The 25233-nt window shown below is 46.9% G+C and overlaps 1 protein-coding gene across 1 annotated transcript; it reads left to right on the top strand.

Moving 5' to 3' along the window:
- The first annotated feature begins 961 nt into the window (after positions 1-961).
- LOC135828959 (uncharacterized) lies at positions 962-21806 on the top strand. Its single transcript, XM_065341394.1, has 2 exons — positions 962-1378; positions 21220-21806. Exons 1-2 carry the CDS (start codon positions 1037-1039, stop codon positions 21361-21363), a joined length of 486 nt encoding a protein of 161 aa, XP_065197466.1. The 5' UTR covers positions 962-1036; the 3' UTR covers positions 21364-21806.
- The last annotated feature ends 3427 nt before the right edge of the window (positions 21807-25233 follow it).

The following is a 25233-nucleotide window of genomic DNA, read 5'->3' as shown; positions in this document are numbered from 1 at the left end:
ACTAGCGTGAAAAAGCAAGGCATTGGGGTAACAGTTTCTTAAAACGGGCGGAGTTATCCACACAGCGAGCTAGAGGGTGCAAATCATTCCACAGCTTAGCACATTGGAAGGAAGCGCCATGACGGGCAAAGGCAGTTCTGAGCATGGGCAACTTAAGAGTGCGTGATACAAGGCTGCGCGTTGCAAGACCATTATTTAAACGCTCGAACATTTGACTTAATGTGACACTACAGCGGCCTTCCAAACAGCGCCACGTCAGATACAGTAATTTCTTGCAATACATGGTTGCCAAACGATCTAGACCAAGTCTCGCAAATAAAGGGCTTGATGGGCTACAAAAACCAGTATCGTACACTGAACGCAAAGCTCGCTTTAGCATTCGTTCAAGCCTACCTAACTGGGTTAAGGAAAGGCCAGCAGAAAAACAATTTGATGCATATAGAAAATCTGGCAACACTAGGCACTTTACGAAGGTTTCTCGGCAAGTCAGCGGAATATTGTGTCGATTTCGGAACAGAATACCAATTTTACTGGCTAGTTTGGAGACCATAGAATCAACTTGAGTGCTCCAAGAAAGATCCTGGTCCAAATGTATTCCAAGGTACTTTGCACATGTCACTTGCTTGAGCTGCACTCCATGGCAGTAGACTGCAAATTGGTGGTCAGTAATATGTGGCGTAGACAGGAAGAGCACTTGTGTCTTCCGAGCATTTAGAATTAAATTGCGGTTTGACAGCCAGGTACTAATGGCTGAGACAGCTGCAGACAGGGAGTTGCTAAGCGCATTCTTCTGCGTACCGCAAACATACAATAGAATATCGTCAGCAAATTGAATAACTTTCACACAAAACTCGGAGACAATGGACTGGATCGAACGAACATAGAGTACAAAAAGCAGCGGACCAAGAACAGAGCCCTGGGGAACGCCACACATGCAGGGGAAAGGAGGGCTATAGTTCGCCATACGCTAAGCAACAATGGCCACGCGGGCCTGGCGGACCGTCTCTACACAGTGTCCAGCGCGAGAGACGAACAGATGATCAACAAATCTGACGACGTGCGACAGCTATTCGCTGTAGTCAAGGAGCTTATCGAGGACAACAAGACAGAGCTCCAACAGTTCACTGCCATGCTATTTCCTTTGGAGTGCAACCAAAGCGCCGCCGTGGACCTATCTGGCGTCTGGCGAGTTCTGCGCATGCATTTCTCCCGGTTGAAGCCCACCATTGCAAAACTACTGACAGCCGTCGCGTTTAGTGGATATGTAGCGCTGCATCTGGAGCAGCGTGGAATCGGGTTCGTCAAGCATGTTGTGCGTGCGCTGGAAGATGGGATGGTTAAGTTTCTGCACGAGTTTTATGGACGTCTCGAAGCCCAGGTACGTGGAATTTGTATGTTTGAATCATTTCGTTTCTGTCTTGGTGCGTTCTGACGCTCTCTAAATCCAATCTTTGTCATCCGCAGTCAGATGGCTTTGCGTGTGTTTGATGTACTCATGGCTTCTGATCTGTGGCTGTGAGACTGCGGCCAGGACGTAGTCGTTATCTGTTTTGAGGTTCCGTGCCTCATAGACAGGGGCGGATCCAGGAATTTTTCAGGGGGGGGGGGGGGGGGTTCAAATTTTTTCGAGTGCACAGAATTAAATTCGCTTCAAACTGTTTTCGGTTCGTTCACTACACCGGGAGTTGCAAAATCTTTATTGTCACGGTAGCCCTTGCATTGCTTGGTCAATAAGACAAGGGTAATAATGCGTTTAGAGCCTTACAAAGTACAAAGCTGCAGCACAGGCAGAAACTAAGGCCGTGACGGCAGCATTTTCCGAACTGACGGAAGGCGAAGTTCTCTGACTGTCCTCCGGCTGGGACTGCGTGTCGTCACATTCGCGTCGTACACGGCGGAACGAAGCCAAGCCCAATGCGGCAATGGCAACTGATCGGCCGCTCGCCTCTTTGGCAGACGTCGCGACATGGCAAACCACACGACAAACACAAACATTATCTTCGTACTGCGACGGAGGAAACCTACAGTCCAGCCAGCGCGAAATAAAACAAAACGACAAGGAAGGTAAGGAGGACAAGTGGCAGTTTCTCCACCTTTTGCTCCACCGCGACATGGCAAACTACACGACAAACACGAACATTATCTTCGTACTGCGACGGAGGAAACCTACAGTCCAGCCAGCGCGAAATAACACAACACGACAAGGAAGGTAAGGAGGACAAGTGGTAGTTTCTCCACCTTTTGCTCCACCGCGACATGGCAAACCACACGACAAACACAAACATTATCTTCGTACTGCGACGGAGGAAACCTACAGTCCAGCCAGCGCGAAATAAAACAAAACGACAAGGAAGGAGGTCAAGTGGCAGTTTTTCCACCTTTTGCTCCACCACTTGAACCAGGGAGTAGTACAATACCGGTATTGTACTACTCCCTGACTTGAACTGTCGATCGTTTCAAGTCACATGATACGCGCACAGACCCTTCAATAGACCAATCCCGAAAAGATTGTCTGGGTTCGAAAGGGGGCATGTCAACTGAGAGTACACTGTACAACACATACATGGCACTACCTGATCAGCATGCGGCACAGGACGTGTTTGATAGTTCGCGTGTGAATGCGAGGGTAAGTACACGGTTTTCTCGTTAGTTGCATGCAAGAGAGACGATGCGGCAGAAAGCAAAGCCCTTTGTAGTTTTCTCTCTCGCACTGGTAATGGTCTGCTGTTGGAGTTGAAATGCTAAGACATAATCCTTGTTTCGCTCTTCTGTGTAGTGTGAAGAGGTCAACGAACATGTAGAGCTCACTTTGATGAAGTAGGCACGGCTGTGAGCGCTGTGGCTCAAAGCTATAGGCCCTAAATCGTACGAGATATTTCGAGTGCTATTGCTTCGTCTTCGATGAGTCCTGCCTCTTTCCTGGCAGCTGCCCTCCTATAGGACCAACCACGAAGTGACTGTACTCATCTGCAGCCGATCAATGTTATATTGCACAAGAAAATATCGTTTTCGCCAAGCCAGTGCCCCGCCAAAGACCATCGCCGTGTCACACCGTCGGAACGAGTTCATGATGAGAAACGTCATTCGCGCGAGCGTGATGAAGAACTATTTCGAAAGACAACATAGTCTTTACCCGCGGGACGACAACTATGCGCACGTCCTGCAAGGGGAGAATGTCACCAGCGACATCAACGAAGACGACGGCAGTATTTCGGAAACCTGGAGTCAGCGGAGGTCGTCAAGCTCCTCCGCGACCCGGTACATGTACAGTATAGGTGACATGTCGACACGAGCGTGCGGAAACACAGCATACACTGTAGTAATGTTGCGAGAGTTTGCGGAAGGAGTCCAAGTCGGGAAATCCATCAGCTCCAAAAGCTACCTGTAGGTGGGCGATGAGACTCGACTCCAGCTTCAGACTACAACATTCAGGACTTGTAAATAGTTGAACTTTGTGAAGCAGCAGATATCAAGATCGAGAAGTTCGCTGAAATCGTAGCGGTCGCAGTACGTCAGCGCTATGTAGCTTGCATTTTTTTTTACGGAGAGTCGATCGCCACGCGAATGTTTCTCTCCTCACCGAGAGCTAGCTGGCCTCCAAACTCCGTCAGGGTCTGCCTAAGGTACCGAAGGTCCTTTGACTAGCTGCTGGCAGGACTCCATCAGATCCTTTAGCTTCAGCTCGGCGAGCAAAAGTCTCTCTCTCCTCCGCCATGAGCTGACACACACAAACTGAATACAAAACGATGCACTTCACACGTGCTGGCTTGCACGCGTGCCCCCTTTCACGAACCCAGACAATCTTTTCGGGATTGGTCTATTCGAACGGTACGCGTACAACAGTCCCGACCACTGCATGCATGCAGTGACCTAGTACCCGCACTGCCTGTACGTGACTACTGCATGCAGGATGCATGCCAGTGAAGTCTACTGGCTACGCTGCATGTACCATGATGTACGCTACACTTCGCTGGCTGCGCACGGGGATATCACAAAAAAATCGACTGGACCCATGGTCGAAATTATTTTAGGGGGTTCGTCCGAACGTGAACCCCCCCCCCCCCTGTATCCGCCCCTGATAGACAACCGGCACGCACCGTGCGGCAACAAATTTGAGATTGTAGCAATAAAAACTCCTTTATGGCAGCTTTCTAATATATAAAGTTATTGTGTTCTAGTTCTGGGTCCTTCCCCTATGAATAAAACTGCTTCCAAACTGCCTTGGACTCCATCTAAAAAGTAAGAAATTAACGAAATTTGATTGCCGAAAATTAAAATTTCCCACAAATGCTCACAATAATCACACACAGGATGAAAAGCGAGAAGACCTTTTCCCATCATGATCCTATTTCCCATGCGTGCATGTTGGTGCAGTACAAGTACAAGTGTCAGACTAACAAGTATTGAAAGCAGTATTTGATTGTCAAGTGTTGTGATTATTGTGAGGTTTTGTGTGAAATTTTAATTTTCGGCAATCACATTTCGGTAATTTCTTACTTTTTAGACGGAGTCCAAGGCAGTTTGGAAGCAAATTTATTTATAGGGGAAGGACCCAGGACTAGAACACAACCTTTTTTTAGAAAGCTGCCATAAAGCAGTTTTTATTGCTGTAATTTTTTTTATGTCACAAATCATGCAATGGAATGCCCTAAATGATCATTGATAGGGATATCAGCGAACGCACTGCGCAGCGTGTTCGCGCATGTCTTACGTCATACAAAAATCTATGAGGTGCAAGGCCGACAAGAAAAAATGACGATCGCTGAAATCATGTCTTGGGTCAGGCACAGTGCAGGCCGGCCAGGAGTAAAAAATAAAATCGACACTCGACAAGAAGACTGTTTGTTGGTTTGCTTGGCGCTCGATCCATTCAGGAAAGGATACATCAGGAGCTAATATTCTTCGGCGCCTATGACCGGTAAACGGTCTCAAGCAAAGACATGACAAAGGAAGAAGACGTTTGTAGCTGGATGGAGCTATGTTTGCACCAAAGAACAGTACTCGTTCTTCCTTGCGAACAGGCCACCTGGTGACCTCTGGTTGCGTCTGAAACTTACTTGTTGCTAGCAATGCCAAGAAAGTTTCCTAAAAGACAGCCATGACCAGAAATTACTTGGGCACAAGTCCTCGATGCGAGAACAAGTCACTGTCAAGTGTCATTCAAAACTTCAAAAGCGACACGCGTGCTATATGTATGTAAATGGAACCGGTGCCCAAGTAATCTTTCAATTATTTTCGCGCGAGCGCCTCCGTGGATTTCCTCCAATCTTGGCACTTGTACTCCACATAGCACGGCTGTTACGCAGTGGACATCTAACAAGATGGCGGCGAAAAGTTTGAAAACGCTGCGGATTTACTGAAATCCTATCGACTTAGTACAAAATGTATAGAATTATATAATTTCGCCGGATTTAGTACTTTCTTTCGGTAAAGTCGGTCTAAACCCAAATATTTTTTGAAACGACAAGGAAGTAAGAACAGAAGTCTTGCTGTCGAAAACATCAAGAAGAAGAATTATTATTGGAGGAAGTAGAAGTGAACAGTTAGACCTTACCTCTCTGGCTTTGCGTGTAGTCAGTGTTATGGCGGACTGGCTGGTTGATCTGCCTGCGATGGAGCAGTCCGCTGCCTCGATCGAACTTTGGGCCGTTGATCTGCAACGTCTGGCAGGGTGCATACGAGGTGTTGTTCTGCAACAGCATGCAGGCGCTCAAGCTCGCCGGGAATGGAACCGTATCTCTTCTCGAGCAGGTTGAACTCGGCGTGAATTCCTTCCGCGCCCTGTTCCGACAGTAGACCAAGCCCGACGTTCACTCTCCGCATCAGCGGCACAGTGTGTTCCTCAAGGAGGTGCAGCTTTGGAGTGATGTGACCTAAGCCTCTCTCCACCACCTCGCTCCGACATTTCTGTAAGAACGAGGCAATGGAGAGCTCCAATTGCTGCAGTTCCTCCTCTCCACATTTGTTGCAATGGCTGAAGGAAGATCTGCACGCTGCGTACTGGCTGAACAGGGACTTGTACCGCTCACTGACTACTTGAGCATCATTCCGCAGAGCTGGGCACCGATCTCCAATGACAATTGCTGGGGCCTCAGTGATAGCTGTGATCACGGCGGGCTTGAGGGCACGGTGGATATGGTTCCCTACGAAAGCACCGCCGTGATAGGCCTGCCGATGGATAATGTTCTTCTGCAGTACTGGCTCTATGGACGCTTCGCACGGGCCGAGAACATCCTTGCTGCGGCGCAACTTGGCCAGTTCGTCTTCAGCAATCTTCAGCTGTGAGCTACACTGCTCTGTGTCGGCCTGTGCTTGCTCAACCTCCCGTTGTAGCACGCCTGCGAGTGCTTCTATCGCCATGCCCTGTTGCTGGCCAAACAAGACGATGAAGTGCAGATGATTCTCCAGAGCGGTGGCTTTCGCTGTTGCTTCCGAGAACGCTGTTTTGCAGCCAGACAACTTGTGATTTGCAGCTGACAAGGCTCTAAACCGTCCACTGTCTTGCTCTTCAGCGTCGCATTGTTCTGCAAGCTGCATGTCCAGAAGACGGACCTCGCGTGTGAATACATCAAAGATCCACGGGAATACACCGAGGTCTAGGTGCAGCACTGGAATAATGGCGCTCGCAACGGGCACTGGCAATAGGACTGGTCGGATGGTGTTGTTATACAGCTTTGCCTTTGACAGCAGAGCACCTGCGCTAGTAAACTGTGCATAGTCCTCCGCCATCTTCTCTAAGGACCGTGCTCCATACTGTACGTCGCGGTTCGCTGGTGGGACCTGCATGTCTTTCTTCGTGCACAAGCAATGGAGGCAAGGCCTTACGCCACTGGAACCCGACAAGCCGTAGTTCATGGTTTGGTACTCGTAATCACCAAACAGATAAGGCACAATGGTCTTGCCTTTCCATTTCTGGCCCTGTAGCTCTGCAATTTGGTTCCGATACATTGAGAGTGCAGTTTCCAGGTTTGCCGGCAAGTCCTTCTCTGCAAACACGCAGATTGGCACAGTGTTGGCGAGTGAGTTTGGATGCATGGTGTTGGCGATTTGCATCACGAATTTAAATGTTGTCTTACCATGGTCACCGCCCAGCTTGACCCATATCTCCGTTTCTGGGATGGCGCCATCATGCCATGTCAGCTTACTGCCGCTGTCAAGTATGTCGAGGTAGTGGATAATGATGTCGGTTAGGTTTGGAAAGTAGACAGCTGCAGCAAGTGACAACTCGCCAGTCCGCTTGACAAAGGGGAGCTGCTTCACTGTGTATTTCGGCAAGGTGGTGGCTATGAATGAGCGAATGCTTCTCTCCGATTCAAGCTGAACTCCGAAGGAGCGGAGCCATCTGCGCAGCTTCCGGAGTTGCGCCCAAGGAAGGCTTAGATCGGCCTTGATGGCAAGGGCAGTGCCTGAAGGTGGTTTGATGCTGGTAGCGCCAAGTCCAGCAACGCCATGCCGTGTTGCATCTGCTGTGGTGCAAACTGTCTCTGTGATGTGCTCCATTTCCAGTGACCGTCGTTTCAGCGTCCTGGCTGATGCCTCCTCCGGCTGCTTGCTGCCAACTGTTGTTCGCATGAAAACTTGCGGTCTTCCTTGGCTGCTGGTTTTCACTTCCAGCCTCCCATCTTCTGCTTTGGCGGACACAAGGTGACAGGTCAGTCTGTCACTCACATCGCCCCGTAGCTTTGATGGTGACGCTGCTAAGATCTCCTCCACTGTTGCAGCTTTGGTTGCAGTACGAATGGGCGTTCCTGAGGATGTGGATGGATTGAACGGACATGATGTGACATGACCTCGTAATTCATGGAGGCGAACGGTTGCTGGGCAACCCGACAATGCTGGTTCATGGAAGTCACAATGTACACCCCACTTGCTAACCATATTGCACACTAGCTTGCATGGCTTCTGCAGTGTCGCCAGTGCCATTGGCTGTCTGCATACTGGACATGTATTGTGACTCTTCATCCACGTGTGCACGCATGTTGAGCAGAATATATTTTCACAGCATTTGGCTTGAACTGCTCCATTTACCACTTGCAAACATATCATGCATTCCTGCACAGCTCCACTGTCAATAAACCGCTCTTTCTCTAATGCTGCTTCAGCCCGATACATAGGCGCTGCGTGCGCCGAAATCTCGTCCAAAGTAACTGCGGATGTTTGACTATCAGTGGTGTGTGCTATTGTGTTGGTGTCACCGCTGCTACTGCTGCTGGTGCGTCTTTGCTGAGAGCTAGGACTGCCTTCTGGCAGTTCAGCTGATGTTGATGCCGTTGATGTCTGTCGTTTTGCCGCTTGGCCACGCAGTTCACTGACGGCTTTCCGTTTCGGTGGACGGCCGCCCTTGGCTCGTACAGCATCACTCTTACATACGGCACAGTTAGATCTCGTATGTGGTTGCCATGTAACTGGGCCATTGCAGCCCCCACTACAATACTTATATGTGTCATCTCTCATTGAACGTGCTATAGCAAATTGACAAAGTGAGCACATGTACTGGGGATGCACGTCAGGGGAATCTTTGGAAACATCAATTTTAAAAACTTTGCCGATCTCTTCAACATAATTCTTCACCGGATATGGAGTTTTGTGACTAGCACTGGCAAGTTTTTGGCCACCAATGCGACACACGGATTCAAGAATACTCGAGTGGTGCTCCATCGCAGAGCAGAAAGCAACAAACAAGGCTAAAATGTCGATGCGCGATCGAGACTTCCTTTGCGCGATCTGGGACAAGAGCGCGATTTTCGAGCTATAGAAGGTCTCTAGGGCCACCAAAAACACAGCAAGCAGCTGCGAAAACTCGGCGCCGGGATGTAGGCAGCAATGAAAGTAGAGCAGTTTTGGGAATCGAAAGAACAAAGGACGTGGAGGCGACATGGCGAAAGAAACCTGTCGCCTCTTGGGAAAGACGATCCAAAAGGCATCAATGCGTTCCTTGAAGCTTCCCCTGGACGAAAATCGCGGTTGTATGGTAAACCGTGTCGATGGGAGACGATAGGAGCCAAAATGGCCTGGATACCAACGTGAAAAATGCAATTCTCAGCTATTCTCTGGGGGCCGTCGCGTTCAAAAATTCAAAATGTTTCAAAAAAATGACGCCATTTTGAATGTCCGATTTTGTGATCTACGTAACAGCCGTGATAGTCAGGCCAATTCAATGACGTCTTCAAAAGGGGACTTCCCTGGTTAGATCTTGCCAGGTACCAGCCGACGTACTACGAAATCTATCTGACGATCGTCCATTTTTGAGCTGAAAGAAAGTGCCTCGGAAAACCTGTGGACGACGTCGAGAATAGTGTAATAAGCGATGAATGTATTTGTAGTCACCTTTGTAGCCATCGCCCAGCGTCATAGATGGAAGCTTCGAAGAAGCTCGGCTCTAGCTGGTCTTCTTCCTCAGACACTTCTTCGCCATTCCGTCCTTCTTTTCCATCCTGATTTACTAGCGGGTTTTTTTCGGTTGTCGATGGTCACGGCTTGTCGGCTGCGTGAGATGTGCACGTGATCACATGCGCAGTGGCCTGCGCAGTGCGTTCGCTGATATCCCTATCATTGATGGCCTCTCCATCATATCAATACCGTACTACCGGTATACGCATTGACGTGCAAGCCTTTTCTTGCAAAAAATGGCACTTGCATGATCATGTTCTTCTGAGGGGGGAACATGTGGGTAGTGGTGGTGATACTTATTTATATACGCAGGTCATTCTATGGATGTTTCAGAATTTCATGACTCTGTCCTAAAATTGTCTTGCCTTTCAGATATTTCAGATTTCCACACCCTCAATCAGATTTACTTGAGAAATGTATCCAGGGGCGCGTTTGGTTGGTACGAACTAGAACAGGACTCACCAGAACAGCGCGTTTGGTTGGGACTGCACCTGTTCTGGGTCGGCCAGAACATGTTCGCCTTGCTCCGGCCTCGAGGCTGGAGCAGACGGAGCTGTTTCATTTTTTCACAGTGAAACCTGGCGGGAACATCGATTTTGGTCCCAAATGATCACGTGCATACGCTTTTGGGTTGGACTCGTCGTACCGTACACAGTGACCATGGTGACTCATACACATTTTGAAGAATGCACCAAGTTTGGCATATTTTCACAAAAATATGCTCGGTTTCTGGAGTACCGTTTGGTTGGCATGAGGCTGCTCCATATGCACCAGCTGTTCGATCCTGTTCTAGATCGTACCAACCAAACGCACCCCAGGTGCGTGTCGCAGATGTTTTTGTTGATTCTGTGTTTATAATAGATGACTTGCACAAAGATTGTCTGGGTTCGAGACGGGGCAAGTGGACCTTCTGACTCTGACTTCCCCACCTTTTGAGTTCGTGACTTTCGAAGTTTCGCTTTTTGCCTGACGAACACTGAGCTAGTTGTTTTGGCTAGAGAGTAGAGTTGTTTTGATTCGGCTTGTATCGTCATGCCGAAGCGCTGCTACGCTCCTGAATGCACTAGCAGACGAGAGATGGAACTGAGGCTCCCATTCCATACGTTCCTTGTCGAGCCGGCCGGCCGGGAGGCAGAAAAAATGAGGGAATATTATTTTACTGAGTATCATTGGTGTAGGCTGCAACAAGCACGTCGTGGTCCTGAAGTGTGACTACTTTCCCGCAGTGGAAGCGAAGTCAAGCACAACGAAAGTTTGTGGACGTCTGAGAAAGAACTCGATTCCCTTCGATTCGGCTGCACTAGCTCCAGAGCGACCCCAGTCTCCTGAGGACAGACTGCGGAGAGGCCAGGAACCTGCCGAGTCAAGAGTGGAAGCCCAAACCACGAAAATGAGGGGTGGAAGGACTGAGTGTGAGAGCCAGATGGCCTTTAGTAGTACTTCAAGTAGTATCTGAGTTGAAGGAGAGAACAAGTGTGCTGGAGAAACGCTGCGAAGTCCTCAGGCCTGATGTGTACTAGCTACTGTTGAAGTCTCACTTGTTCCGATATGAACACTTCATCAGCCCTGACTCTGAGCAGCTGTATCTAGACTTGGACTTAGGCCAGAGACATAGCATTGTAAACCTTACTGAAGCCATTATGTATCCAATGCCTGGCTCTAGTGAGAAAGCAGTTTGGCACAGGCTCGCAAACTATGAATGAATCAGGGAGTGGTGGAAAGTCACATTATACCTCCCCATGATTAGCTGGTAATGACGACGATGCGGCGGCTGGGTCTCAGTTTTAGAAAGGATTTGTTGGAGCATCATCAAACAGTGCATTCGCCTTCATCATACACTGGCTCCGTTGCCTACAGTAATTCACATTTTGACGGGGCGCGCTGGGACGATACGGAAGGAGCGGCGGGAACCATTGGAGTGCTCATGATGCTGGTTAGCGGAGACCGATGTGTCAGGAACGGGAACGCAACCGCACTACTGTACAGATCAGGAAGCGATGGAAGAGTTGAAACTGCTCAGCCTTCCATGCCGTGTAATGGGACACAAGCGTAAAAATGGCTACATTTCGGAAATGTGAACTGGCGATGGCATTGTGTGGCGACGAACACAACTGCAACTGTTCAAATCATTTTTTTTCAGCATTTCGAACATTATGCTTCCCATGATAACTCACCGAATGGCTCACATGACGGAGTTGGACATTACCAGGCTAGGATTATCATTTGCTGTATTTATGGATAGTCCTTGAGTTTTCAGATGAAGTGCTTTATCCTTTACCTGTCGTTCCTTTAGTATGGCACAATGTCCATGGCTGCTTCCTTGTCTTCATAACAGACTGGTATAATCAGCATGATTCTGCTTTTTTTTTAGAAGAAATAAAACTTTCCTTTCGGAAAGGAAGCCCAGAAACGTCAACCCCCATCGACTGTGCTTTATGACTCTCGTCCGTCGACGTTAACCGTCGCAATCGAAATAATAGGAGATCCTCCAGATAGGCGTTAGCCTTTGGGTAATCCTGAAATAAAGATTATTATTATTAATAACTGCTGCATGTATGTTGTGCTGTGCGAACCGTACAAGATTTTACAGCTCACCCACGCCTTCCCAACAGGCTCCTATATCCCGTACCGTTGGTGTTACATTGAATATGAACTAGGCTAGCACAGTTATCCTTCGTTCTTTTGATGGCGGCGGGTAGCATGGAACTTGACGTGTTCTTGGGATCCTCGTGCAACACTTGCTGTTCCCGGATGCCATATTATTGGGTGCATCGAGGTTGCTTCTATGCTCACTGTTGTTTAGTAAGCCAATTTTTTATAACTATTTCACCGAAGACTGATAAGGCAAGAGTATTTTGGGTTGGTTTGGACGCCTGGCTTCTCTTCACATAATAATACAGTCATGTACTTCCACTCAGGGAGTAGTACAATACCTGCTTCCACTTACAACCCTACAAGTGCACATGCATGACTCATGAGCTGCTGAAGACAGTGACGGTACTGATCATGTACATGTACATGCCGTGCACCGTTCATTCGTGCTGACAAAAAAAGTACACTACACTAGTCTACAGACGGTGTAGGGTCCCCGCAGTGTAGCCTGGGTGCACAGGGTGCACTTGCCCCGTCTCACTCGCGGCTCGGATCTTTGTGCAAGTCATCTATTGTAGTCATGGGGTGTCGTGATAAGGTCATCCTGCATCACCTTGCACTGAGATCGTAATCCTGTTGATGTCGATACAACTTTCGGAAGTATAAGTAGTTCAATGACTTGAATGTGTTAGTCCACGATTGTCTAAAACAACACAGCAAAGGAGGAACAATAAAGATGAATTAAAATGTAAACAAATACATTGTTTAGTCCGACACCTCGTTCCAACAACAACACTGATCCTGAAGATATAAGGGGCCAGGCTATGGTTGGAGGTACTGAGAGATAAACAAGGCACTCCATAATAATAAAATGTTACACATCTTTTGGTGAGTATGAATGATATCCAGTCGAACCTCTTTAGGACGAACATTATTATTATTATTATTATTATTTTTTCTTATTTTGTTAGGGATTTCCCAACAGGCAATGTTGCCTTTTTACTGGGAACCCTAAATGAGACTTTGTGTGAGCGCGAAACAAAGCAGGCGACTCGGCCAGGCGACAAGATGGAGGCAGCGCATTCCACCTGTCGGCACCAAGATACGCAATGGAATGGAAACCATACCGGGAGTGGCAGGCAGGCAAGACAAGAGCAGCTGTAGCTTGGCCCCGAGTTGTGGCAGCAGAATGTGGGCCAGTGCAGCGGGGAGTGAATAGGAGGCTGAGAAGTGGGCTAGATAAACCATGCAGACAGCGAAAGACAAAGACGTATTGCTTGAAATTTAAGCGTTGCTCTAGTGTGTAGATCTTGGTGTAAGCGTACAGGGTCTCAGTGGGAGTTCTGCGGTCAAGGGCAAATATTCTTTTAAGACTAGTACGGCTGGCTGTGATCAGCTGGTTGTATGAACGGTGAGATAGACAGTTAATGTAGGCAGAGCTAGCATACTCAAGGGTGGATTGAATAATAGATAGATAGAAAAGACGACGCGCTCTGTGGTTCAGGTTCTGCCTGGCATGCTTGTAGGCTCCGACCTTCTGCTTGACGGCAATGCAAACTCGCTCTACTTGAGCATCGAATGCCAAGTGCTCATCCACAATGAGGCCCAGGTATTTGGCTGTGTGCGCAGGATAGAGAGTGGAGTTGCGGCATGATATGGACACAGTGGTGGGTAAGGGACTAGTTGGGCGACGTAGTAGCAGAAATTGTGTCTTATCAGGGTTAAGAACCAGTCCCTTCCCTGTAAGGTAGCTGTCCAGAGCAGCAAGGTCCGCCGTGAGACGCTCCAACACAGTATCACAGTCACTATGCCGGACATAAAATGCAATATCATCGGCATATTCCTGGTCTTGGCTAAACCTAAAACAGGGTGTTATGTCGCGAATGTAGATACAAAACAAGACTGGGCCCAGAACGGAGCCTTGGGGCACTCCTCTGGAGCATGGGCGTGACTGTCCAAGTTCCTGATCAACTCTCACAGTTTGTATTCTGTCAGACAGGTAGCTACAAAACCAATTCAAGGCAACATCTCTGATGCCTGTGTCATGTAGACTCTGGATGAGGGCGGAGTGTGCCACTCTGTCAAAAGCTTTGCTCATGTCAGCGAAGATGACACCACAGTATTCGTTGCTATCCAATGCAGAAAGCCATCTGTTCACAGCTAGAGCCAAGCAGTCTTCGCAAGAGTGGTTGCGACGGTACGCAAATTGAGAGTCTGGTACGTGTTCAATGCCATTATCTGCGAAGAATTTCGTTATCTGGTCCAGTACTATTCTTTCTAATACCTTGGCACATATAGGCAGCAGCGAAACTGGGCGGTAGTTTGCCGCCAGATCAGGGTCTCCAGATTTCATAAGTGGACTTATGATAGCTTGCTTAAAGACGGTGGGGACATTACCAGTTTGGAGGGACTCGTTCACTATGTCCGTGAGGTACTCAGCAATAGCATCTCCACCATTCTTCAGTATGGATGGTAGCACGTTGTCTGGACCTGGTGATTTGCACAAATTAAGAGACTTCAGAATATCGGACACGTGTTGTACTGTCACTGGTTGGAAATTCGTGAGATGAGGTAGCTGCTCATTGTCTTCAGGTGGAATTTGTAGAACCCCAGGCCTGTTGGTGTCTTGAACAATGGCCGCAAACGTATCAGTCAGCGACGAAATTGATGCAGTGGGCTGGTTCCGGGTGGGTCTACGACCAGTCATGCCGTTAAGCAGACGCCACTGCCCTCTTGGGTCATTCCTTAGATCCTGGAATTTCTTGATTAAAAACTGTGACTTCAGTTGTCTGTTCAAGCGCTTTCCTTGACGCCTGGCTGCACGATACCTTTGTTTAAGAGCTGAGTCGTCTGGCCTACGCTGAAGCTGTCGGTGTAAGTTCCTCCGTGTATGGTGCAGCTGCTGCAGTTCAGCAGTTGTCCAAGAGTGAGGTATAGGTTTAGGACAGATTGGGTATCTGACTAGCTGCACTGGAGCATGACGGTTAGTAAGGTCAGCTAGTGATGTCAGGAAAGTTTCGGCTTGAAGATGAATAGTTGCATCGTTGTAATTGACTGCCAGAAGTGCTCGGGCGTCCTCCTTGAACTTTCGGAAGTCGATTGCGGCAATACCAGGTTTTCTAATACTGCGATAGGCGTGCTTTTGAATGCGGTGCCAGCTGTGGAGATGGAGGTCAAACACTACGAGGTGATGGTCACTAAGGTCGTCCACGGCAGTGACTGAGGGCTGCTCATGGCAAAGCCCAGCTTCCAGTAGAACCAGGTCCAGGCACGTGTTCGATGGTAGCCGTGTTGGTACTGTGATGATATTGTGCAGACAGTGCTCTGCACAGAGTTGGTTGAGGTACTTGAGTTGAGGAGAGTGAGGCGGGATAGCATTCGTGTTAAAATCTCCCAGGATAATTCGCTTACTCTTTGGCACTGGCTGACTGTCCAATTGGGCACTCAGACAATCCCAGAAATCCACTCCAGTGCTGGGAGGCTTATACACGGAACTGACAATAAACTTCTCAGCTCTTGTGTCCTTTCCCTGACGGACTAAAATGTGGAGAGCTTCAAGCTCAGGGTGGCTACTAGCATGTACTACTGTTGCCTTCAGACTGGATGAAACATACAGACAGACACCACCACCATGAAGGGAACGGTCCTTCCTGTAAATACTGTATCCAGGGATATGGAGCAAGTGGTCGCTGACACTGCCATCCAGATGAGTTTCATTGATAGATAATATATGGATCTCATTGTCATGCAGTATTTCGTGGATTTGCTGAATTTTATGGCGCAGGCTACGAACGTTCAAATGGGCAATTGTTAAGCTAGGGTCCCCAGGAATGTCCTATGGCTGAGAGCTCGATGCAGGAGCAGGTAGATTGTCGAGTGCTAGTGGGACACCCTTCTCATCAAGAATGACATCATACGGGAGTTGGCATTTGACATCCTTACTTCTCAGATGTTTGTACTGTGGTAGTACTGTCTTCCTTTTTTGCAGCTGTTTTCGGGTAAGATCGTTGGAGAAGTATACAGGTGAGCCATCATCGAGTTTCAGGTCAAATCTCCTGCGATAAATTTCGCCTTTGATGGCATTCTTCTGGAACTTGATCCGTATTGGACGCGATTGTGTGCCCGTAGTACGCACCGTGCCAAGCCTTTCCGTGGAAGATAAGGCGGTTTGGTCGACCCTCAGGGCTCTCGAGCAGATTTCCTCTAGTTTTTCCCCATCCATATCGGGAATTCCACGTACGATAGCGTACTGCTTCCGGTTTAGTCGCTCAGCTTCCTCTTGAATCAGAGCGGAAATATCAGGTGGAGCTAGTACTGTCGCTGTGGGTACGGGTGCGGGTACGGGACTCCCTTCAAGTGCAGCAAGTCGTTGTTCGAAAGATGACAGGGTCTTCTTCATCACGTCATACTCCTCCATGACCTTCTCCATCCTTGTCAGCACATCATCCATGAAACGATTGAGGGTCTCCTTACTGGCCGTCTGCTCGTTGCGAATTTCCTTCAGCATATGAGAAATCCTACGCAGCTCGTCATCATTGCCCTGTCCTGCCTGGGTCGCTAATCGTGGTGCCTGCGAGCGGAGTGTATCAGGCGGACTAACAGCTTTGGACTTGCCTCCACTGAGCCGAGCATGCAAAGATCCCGTCCCAACACTTGGACTATGGGATGAGGAGGTTGGCATGGTCTTCCAAAGCACTACGCAATCTACTTCAGTACTGATCAGCTAAATAAAGTATAAGGGCTAGAGGCTACCCTGAAAGATATCTGAAAAACGGCGGAGCACCAAAATTTGCATCCGCACACAACAGTAGACCAGACATCAAGGGACCGATGGTATATGTTCTGTGAGTTTGTCTTAACCCTATTTTATATCCATTGAATACAAATCTTTCTCCAATGGAGATACAAATAGATTTCTTCTACAGCGAAAGATTCTAAGCCAGACCGAATAATTGACTCATCTCGTATGAAACAAATGAGTCACTGAACCTTTCTTTAGCAACATAACGGCAACTGAAACAGGAACAGAGAAAATACGGTACATGTACAGCACATTCTTGCTGGTACTACAAACAGATTGCAGATCGTAATCGTCCTTATGCCATTTGTACAGATCCACGAAACCCCGTAGACCTGGTAGGGTGTTCATTGTGTGCTATGCATGCGCATTTGACATTTTTAGCGTCATAATTCAATGACCACCAATCGCTTTTCTAGCTTCTTCACTTTTTTTGAAGAAGGGCTGAGGCTTCCTGCAGCTTCATCTGTAAAAAGAATTCGGGTGGACACACCCATTCCGATAGCGCTGCACATCACACACGAACCAGTTCCGTTATTTTTACAACGTTTCGGCACTTGGCTATCGTCAGGTAATAACAATTCATTTTTACAACGTTTCGGCACTTGGCCATCGTCATATAATAACAATTCATTGTTATTACCTGACGATGGCCAAGAGCCGAAACGTTGTAAAAATAACGGAACTGGTTCGGATGTGATGTGCAGCGCTATGGGAATGGGTGTGTCCACCCGAATTCTTTCCTTCACTTTGGTTAGAACTAATGACTAGCTAGATCTTTGTCAGAAAAAAGGTTTTCGTATGAAATGCCTTCAGGCCCCATTTCTTAGTAGAAATAGCAGAAAACACAATAGGGTCCTGCACATTCAACACCCTACCGAGTCTACGGGATTTCGTGTATCTGTACAAATGGCGTAAGGTCCATTCTTGCTTTGCCGGCACGCAACCTAAAAAAGAGGTTTTGCATTCCGAATTTTGGAACTATTTTCGGAATGTGGCGGCAGGAGTCGAAAAAGTAGTCGAACTTTCGGAAGTGTGGTGGCGAAAGTGCATGGGTTTCCAAAATGGATTTTCGGCTCTTTCATGTTTGGGAGCGCATATTTGAATACAAAAAAGTGTACTTTTCATGTGTGTTTTTTTGTTTTCTGCTGCTCTCGCTGATTTGAAAATTTTCCACTTGTGTAGTTTTGATTTTTGCTGGTTTTTGCCTGCGCTCGCTGATCTCGCCATGTTGACTAGATCTTCTCACACTCTATCTTCCTTTGCCATGGAGCCTACTGACAGTACAAGACAGTAGTTCGCCAACATCGTCTTCAGCTTTTGGATCGCTTGGTCCACCATCAGTCCGTCCTCGTCTTCGAACCGCACCCAAATTCAGTTTGACCTGCACATGGATTTGATCCTGCTCTGCAACTCCTATTTTGTGCTCACCCCCTTTGTTCGCGGCTCTGTGGGATTCGAGGAGAAGGCAAAAGTTCTAGCCTCCTCTGAGGCAAAGTAACTTAGTTTGCTGGTATCACCAGGAAGTCCGTCAGAGATCACACACGTGCACGCTGCTGCTGTTGGACCAGCACGATTCAAAACCGAATTAATTATTTGCAAGATTCGGACGGAAAAAGTTTTCGGTTTTGGCGCCTTCGCGAATTCGATGCTCTCCAATTTGTTTTGCATGGCAACCCTTGGAAACGAAGTCGAATCATTTTTTCGGAATGCAAAACACTGAAAATGCCGTTTTTCGGAACGCACTTTTTTCGGATAAGCACAGTCGAAAATCATTCCGAAATTCGGAATGCACAACCTCTCTTTTATTTGGAGCAGTGAAATCTCGGTGTTACTCACAAATCAAACAGCCCAGACTCGAGCAAACAAATCCAATCGTACGAGATTTTCACGAGACTAGACTGCACCCATTGGCTTGTTTCGTATGAAGCAAACAAGTTACTGAACCTCTCCATAATTGAGATTTCCCCTGATACATGTATGCGAATATATTCTGCATGCTCGGTTAATCCCTCCTTGAACCCTTTCCTCCAGATTGGGAACTGCCAACGATAATTATTATAGGTTTTTTCATTTGACCCGACGAGACCACATGACACTTGCAGATCGCGGCACGAACAGTTCACCAGCCACACTCCACGGAAGCAAGGGTCAAATGAAAAAAAACTATTACTACTATTTGACGGACCTATTCAAGATGGCAACAAAGAATGATAATTATTATGCCACTGCAAAATTCAGATTCTACCCTATGATCGGGGCACGGAGTGCCGGAAGCAATTCCAGTGTCTTACTTGTAACGTACTAATGTACAAGTAACAGTGAACATGAGAATTTTGACAACACATCTAAAGGCCGATTCACAATACAACTTCTAGCGACACGACATGCGACACATGCGACGAGCTGCGACAGCGACCCACGGTTCAAAATATTCTTCATATTTGTTGCGACATCCGGATATCCTCATGCACAAATAGTACTATGCACGTGCACTGCACGTGTTCCCAGGGTCGAAACTGTACTCCATTTGTGTATGTCGCGTGTCGCATGTCGCAAAAGTTGAACTTTCTTCAACTTCTGCGACAGGTGCCTTGCGACAGCTCGCGACAGGCATTTTCTTGTTGCGACTGTCGCAAATCGCATGTGGCATCGCAGAAAGTTGTATTGTGAATCGCCCTTAAGCCTCAGCAGCAACATAAGCCTTACCGTCAAGAAGGTGAACTCGCGTTCTTCGCACACTGTGGGCAAGGACAAAGAGATACGACTGGATCTAAATCCGAATAAAGTCAGCACACGTTTCCGTAAATGAAAGGGTGAGCATAAGCAAATGAATCGAAGGAAGCCGGTCAACTCAGAGATCACCTGTCATTGAGTATTCCGTAAAAGGAGGCCTTGGCAGCGGAAAAGCAAAATTTAGAAAAGAGATCCTGTCAGCTTTTCCATTATTTATTGCATTCCGCCCAAAATCAGCACACTTTTCGTAAATGAAAGAGTCAACACAAGCAAATGGATAAGGACGTTTAGCAACGCGAAAGTTCGAAAGAAAATTCGAGTCTGGGAATGAGTGCAGAAACAAAGGTCGAAACTTCGAAAACTTTAACGCGAAGTTGCAGTGATTTGCGAAAGAAACTTTCTCTTTTCTCAGTACGCATTTGACTACAGGAGTACAGAGGCAATATGTTTTGGTTCTGCAAAAGTGCTCAATGCCTTATCCAGGCAGAGCGGCGTACACAAAGGCACACAATGAAAACTTTGGCAAATTAATTCCGTTGTGACTCAGAGTTTCATGGCTGAACCAATCATCAGGCCAATCATCAGATCTGATGATTGGTTCAGCCATGAAACTCTGAGTCACAACGGAATTAATTTGCCAAGTTTTTCATTGCGTGCCTTTGTGACTACAGGGAGTAGTAATTTTTTCAGCCCCTGCTTGAGACTGAGCTGCATAGAATACGGTACGGTACTATAAGATTCAAATAACTTCGAGAAAAAGTCATTTCGCATTGCTAAACCTCACAAGTTTTCTTTTTCGAAATAGATTTTCGCGAAATATCATCACCACCAAAAGTTCGAATTTTCGCATTGCTAAACGTCCCTAATCAAAGGGAATGGGTCAACTCACCTGTCATTAGAGAGGTTAAGTTTCACGTAAAAGTCTTACGTCCGTGAACTTTTACGTCAAAAAGTGAAAAAACTCACGTAAAATTTGACGTGTTTTACGCGAGTTGACTGTCCCGCACGTAAGTTCATGACGTGAGTTTTTGGAAGTTTCGCTTGGTTATTCCGGCCGAATTTGTGTGAGTTTCCGGAATTATATCGAGTTTTATCGAGTTTGTTGGAAGATTTAATATTTGTGCGAACTAAACCCGAATCCTGCCAGGCAAAATTTCACGTCACGTCGCACGTGTAACTTAACCTCTAAAAATTACACGTAACGTGAGATTTGCACCGCGTTTTGAAAAAGGGCAAAAAACGTGTAACTTAACCTCTCTGCAATATTCCGCGAAAGGAGGTCTCAGCAGCGCCGAAACGAAATAAGCCAGGCCAGGAGACGAAATATCCGAAACAGCTCATGCAAGAAGCAGTTCCAAAGAAGGAAGTTCCTCGTGCATGCACATCCGAAAAGGCAACAACACAAAGTCTGCAATGCACATGCATGCGGCCAGCCACGCGATGGTAGGAGCCATGGAGTAGCTCCCTGGTCCAGGTGCAGGTACCGAGCATCTTACGTAGAAACTTACGTAACTACGTAGACAAAGTGTCTCAATAGCGGTGTCGTTAGGTCTTACCATGTGAACACAATAATAGAAAAGCAGACAAGATCACTTTTCTAAATAATTAATTTCGAAAACTGTTTAGGTAACTCAGCCCACTCTCCAAACAGACGGAGACTGATCTGTTTCTGTTCCTTTGCTGTTTATTCGTTGACTCAATAGGAGGCGTTGAAGAGGTACATGCATGATGAAATCAGCGGGGATCCTACCAAGGAGACAACGATTGGACGAGCGCTGGGCCACTCCGCCCTTGTGGCTGCCTGTGTTCTGTATATAGCAATGGTCATCAATGGATGCCGATGGTGACTTTTCGATGTTTGTCAGTGCGCAGAGCCACGAGTGAAGTAAAAGCAGTTCTCCGCGTTGAACAGTCGACTGTCAGTTCCAGGGACATCGCAAGCTCAGTCAGAGGAGCCCCGCGTTACAACGAAATGGCAACACTGCCAAGAAACTGTGCTCTGTTCTGAAGCGGAGGGCTACGGCACTCAGGGAGCAGCACAAGGTCATAGCCCAAACCTGTGTAGGTGCGAAATAAGAGCTGTTTTGCTGGCGTCTGTTTCATTGTGAGCGTCTCGTCATGTGTGTCTTGCAGTCAGTGTGGAAACATGTTGTGTGTCTGGCATACTTCACACGTCTTGTTCTGTATATAGCAATGGCCATCAACGGATGCCGATGGTGACTTTTCGATGTTTGTCAGTGCGCAGAGCCACGAGTGAAACTGTCAAGAAACTGCCCCGTTCCTTCAACCAGTCCACTGTGAAGTATATATTACAGGGCTTGTGTTTTCTTGTGTGTGTGAAAAGCCGCTGCTGGGTGGAAGCTGCACCTTTTCCTCTCCTGCTACACATGGCGAAGTAGTCATGACCAGGGAGTCGTAAAACTAAAAGCCCAGGAGAGGACACGGGATGCGCACACGTGGGCGATTTTTGACTCCGCCAGAAAGTGAAGCACACTAGGCCGGCGCGGCCGGATCTGCTCGATCCACGGCGCTGTGCTCGTCTTGAGGGCAGGGAGTACTAAAATACCAATATTTTACAACTCCTGGTAGAGCCTATATCCGAAACTGGTGGCGAAGGAAGCAGAAACAAGTCTGTCTGTCAGACTCAGTACAGGGGGTGGGGAGTTGAGTGTGTGTGTGGGGGAGGGGGGGGGGGGGGAGGGACGTGTGTATGTGCACATGTGCTTGTACTTTTTGTGTGTGTTTGTGTTTGTGTGAGTGTGTGCGTGTGTGCGCGTCACAAGTTTTGTGCACAATTCCGTTATGAAATACAAAATTGATGATAGGTTTACCTTTTGTACACTCGCCGAGACTTCGGTTAGATTCACAGAGAACCTTTCAGGCTCTCTGGCCGATCTGGAGGCTGAGCCTTCCGTTTCCTAAAGTCACCGCGTACTTAGTATACGAGTAGAAAAGTGTCGACATTGCCAAGGTTTATAAATAACGAACTGCAACCATGCACAATGTAGATAGATAGGGAACAGAGAGTGATTGTGTGATCCGGACAACATCATGAATCATGGAACGAGTTCGTAATAATGCTCTATGTTGCGCTTTGACGATGATGAAGGGAGCCGTTGCGGTTCACTCGCCAACACACGCACAGAAGTCCACTCGACTGCAATCTTAGTGCAATTTCTGACACAAATTCAACTCCACGAGTACGAGGAAGCTCAGCGGATCTCTGCAAGAACTTTCGCCCATCACCTGCAATGGAATATGGACTGTATGATACGACCAGCGGCTAACACGGGAAGTGGCTTCATTTTCCACAAATCTCGTTTCATTCACAACCATTTGACTGCAATTTCAGTGCAATTTCTGCCACAAATTCAACTCTACGAGTACGAGGAAGCTCAGCGGATCTCAACAAGAACTTTCGCCCTTCACTTGCAGTGGAATGTAGGCTGTATGATACGACCAGCGGCTAACACGGGAAGTGGCGTCATTTTCCACAAATCTCGTTTCGTTCGCCCCAACTCAAATATAATTGAAGCACAATTAGGGATTTATCTTGCATTTCCATCGCCTCAGAATATATTAACTTCGATAAATGATAGAGAATGAGTAAGGCAGCTGGAAGAATTGAGTATGAATATAGAGATCAGAAGACTCGACGAAGCAATAGTCTCCGTGCTCTAAGAGAAATCGGAGAATGTCCCAATTAGTAAGTCAAGAAGACATCACAATTTCGAAAATAATGATTTCCTGGCCTCGCAACACGCGTTTCCTGACAGCGCGATTCAAAGATGTTTTCTGGGAATGTGTGCCATGTCCTCTCCCGGGCTAGCTTTTACGACTCCCTGGTCATGACTATCCAAAACCATCTCTAGCATTCCAGTGAACATGTGTTTGTGAAATGTTGATTTTTGTCTATGCAAGACTTTGTCCAGTTGATGTTGATTGCTGCACACCAGGGTTGACCTCACAGAATTATGTGTTTGAATTGTACAACAGAGGTATTATAGCAGAACGTTCACCGAGCTATTAGCCTGTTGACCTGATTATATTCCAGAGCTCATCATATTTTTTCCTTCATACATATTATGGGACCTCGGTTTTTATACTGGTGTGTAAAACAATAAATCCTACGGCTACTACATTTATTATACATGTACATACATGTGTGTTGACCTTCACTTTCCCTAAAAAGGAGTATTTTATGAACAGTATTAATGGCCTTAGTGGTATTTTATAAACAGTATGTGTTGGCTCAAAAGCCAATAAATACTGTTTATAAAATACCACTACGCCAATAAATACTAATGTAACTGGGATGGTGAGCCAATTAAATAATATTATTGGGAAAAGAAGAAGGACAAAATATTACGAGTTATGACTAACTGTCCACCAATGTAACCAGATCTTATACAGTCAGCGAGTGCGACAAAATGGCACAAAATGTCTCAGTACTCCTTGTCAGTTTTGTGCCATTTTGTCGCACTCGCTGACTGTATAGGATCTGGTTACGTTGGTGGACAGTCAGTCATAACTCATAACATTTTGTCCAATTAATACTGTTTATAAAATACTCCTTTTTAGGGAAAAGTGCAGTGCTGCATGGAAAAATACAGTGGTATTTATTGAGTTAAGCAAATTTATTTGAATTTGATACTGTTGATGGTGTGGTCACTAATGAGTGTGGGTATCTATCAAAGGTCAATATATTTTATCATATCAAGAACTCCCACTTCTGTTCAATATTGTAATAATGCCACCTAATTGTCTTTTACCTTTATATCATGGTCAAACAGTCCTCACAATCTGCAAACTCTACTACCCTATAACGAGTGTGTTGCTGGTGTGTGTGTGTGTGTGTGTGTGTGTGTGTGTGTGTGTGTGTGTGTGTGTGTGTGTGTGTTTGCCTCGTGTGTATCTATGTTACTTAGATATTCTGGCGCCCAACCCATTTTGTTTAGGAGGGGGCAGCAAGGAGGGGAGGGGGTGTCTAACTTCACGAGATGTATATTTCGACTACAGTAAAGGTATTTTAAACATCATAATTAAACTCGGATGGAGAGCCAAGGATTAAAATTTAAGAAAGAGGCCCAAAAGCATCAGGTCGTTGAATGGCATGATCTCATCAGTCAGTGTGGTGCCAATTGTTGCACATTTTTGACTCAACAGTATTCTGCTTATAACCGTTAGTGTTGGACAAAACGGATAACTTGTAAACTTTTGGTCCTCTTTTTTAATTCATGCCTCATATACATGTATATTCATATTATTATTATCATTTGGAAAGGAAGCAGTATTCTTGAGTGTTGTTGCTGTCGTTTTGAATTCTTTTATTCTCACGATGGCCTGTGGCCAATAAGAGAAAAATAATTACAGGCACGGGGATCAGATACAGAGAGATCAAAGTTTAGCTGCTTGCTGAGGCAGTAGCGATGGTAATACTAATTGGGAGTTAATCACGTAGGCTGGGCGCAATGGAGCTATAGATGTGCTGAGCAATGTGAGCAAGTACATACGGAAGAGATGACAAGTGGTAGGATGTTTGCTTTGAAATCTCGTCTGGGGTTGATTTGCCGGATGCTTGGTGGGATGCTATTAAAGAGATCAAGAGAAGCATAGATGGGGGAGTCTCTTAGCCGGTTTGTACGTGTTGTGGGTAGCTCAAAGGTTCGGGGGAACCTGAGCGTGCGAATGGGTTGTATTCGGGGTAGGTGAATTGC

Source organism: Sycon ciliatum, chromosome 12 (genome assembly GCF_964019385.1).
Source record: "Sycon ciliatum chromosome 12, ocSycCili1.1, whole genome shotgun sequence".
NCBI lineage: Eukaryota > Metazoa > Porifera > Calcarea > Leucosolenida > Sycettidae > Sycon > Sycon ciliatum.
The sequence above is the reverse complement of the archived record's forward strand: the minus strand, read 5'-3'. Positions and strand labels throughout refer to the sequence as shown.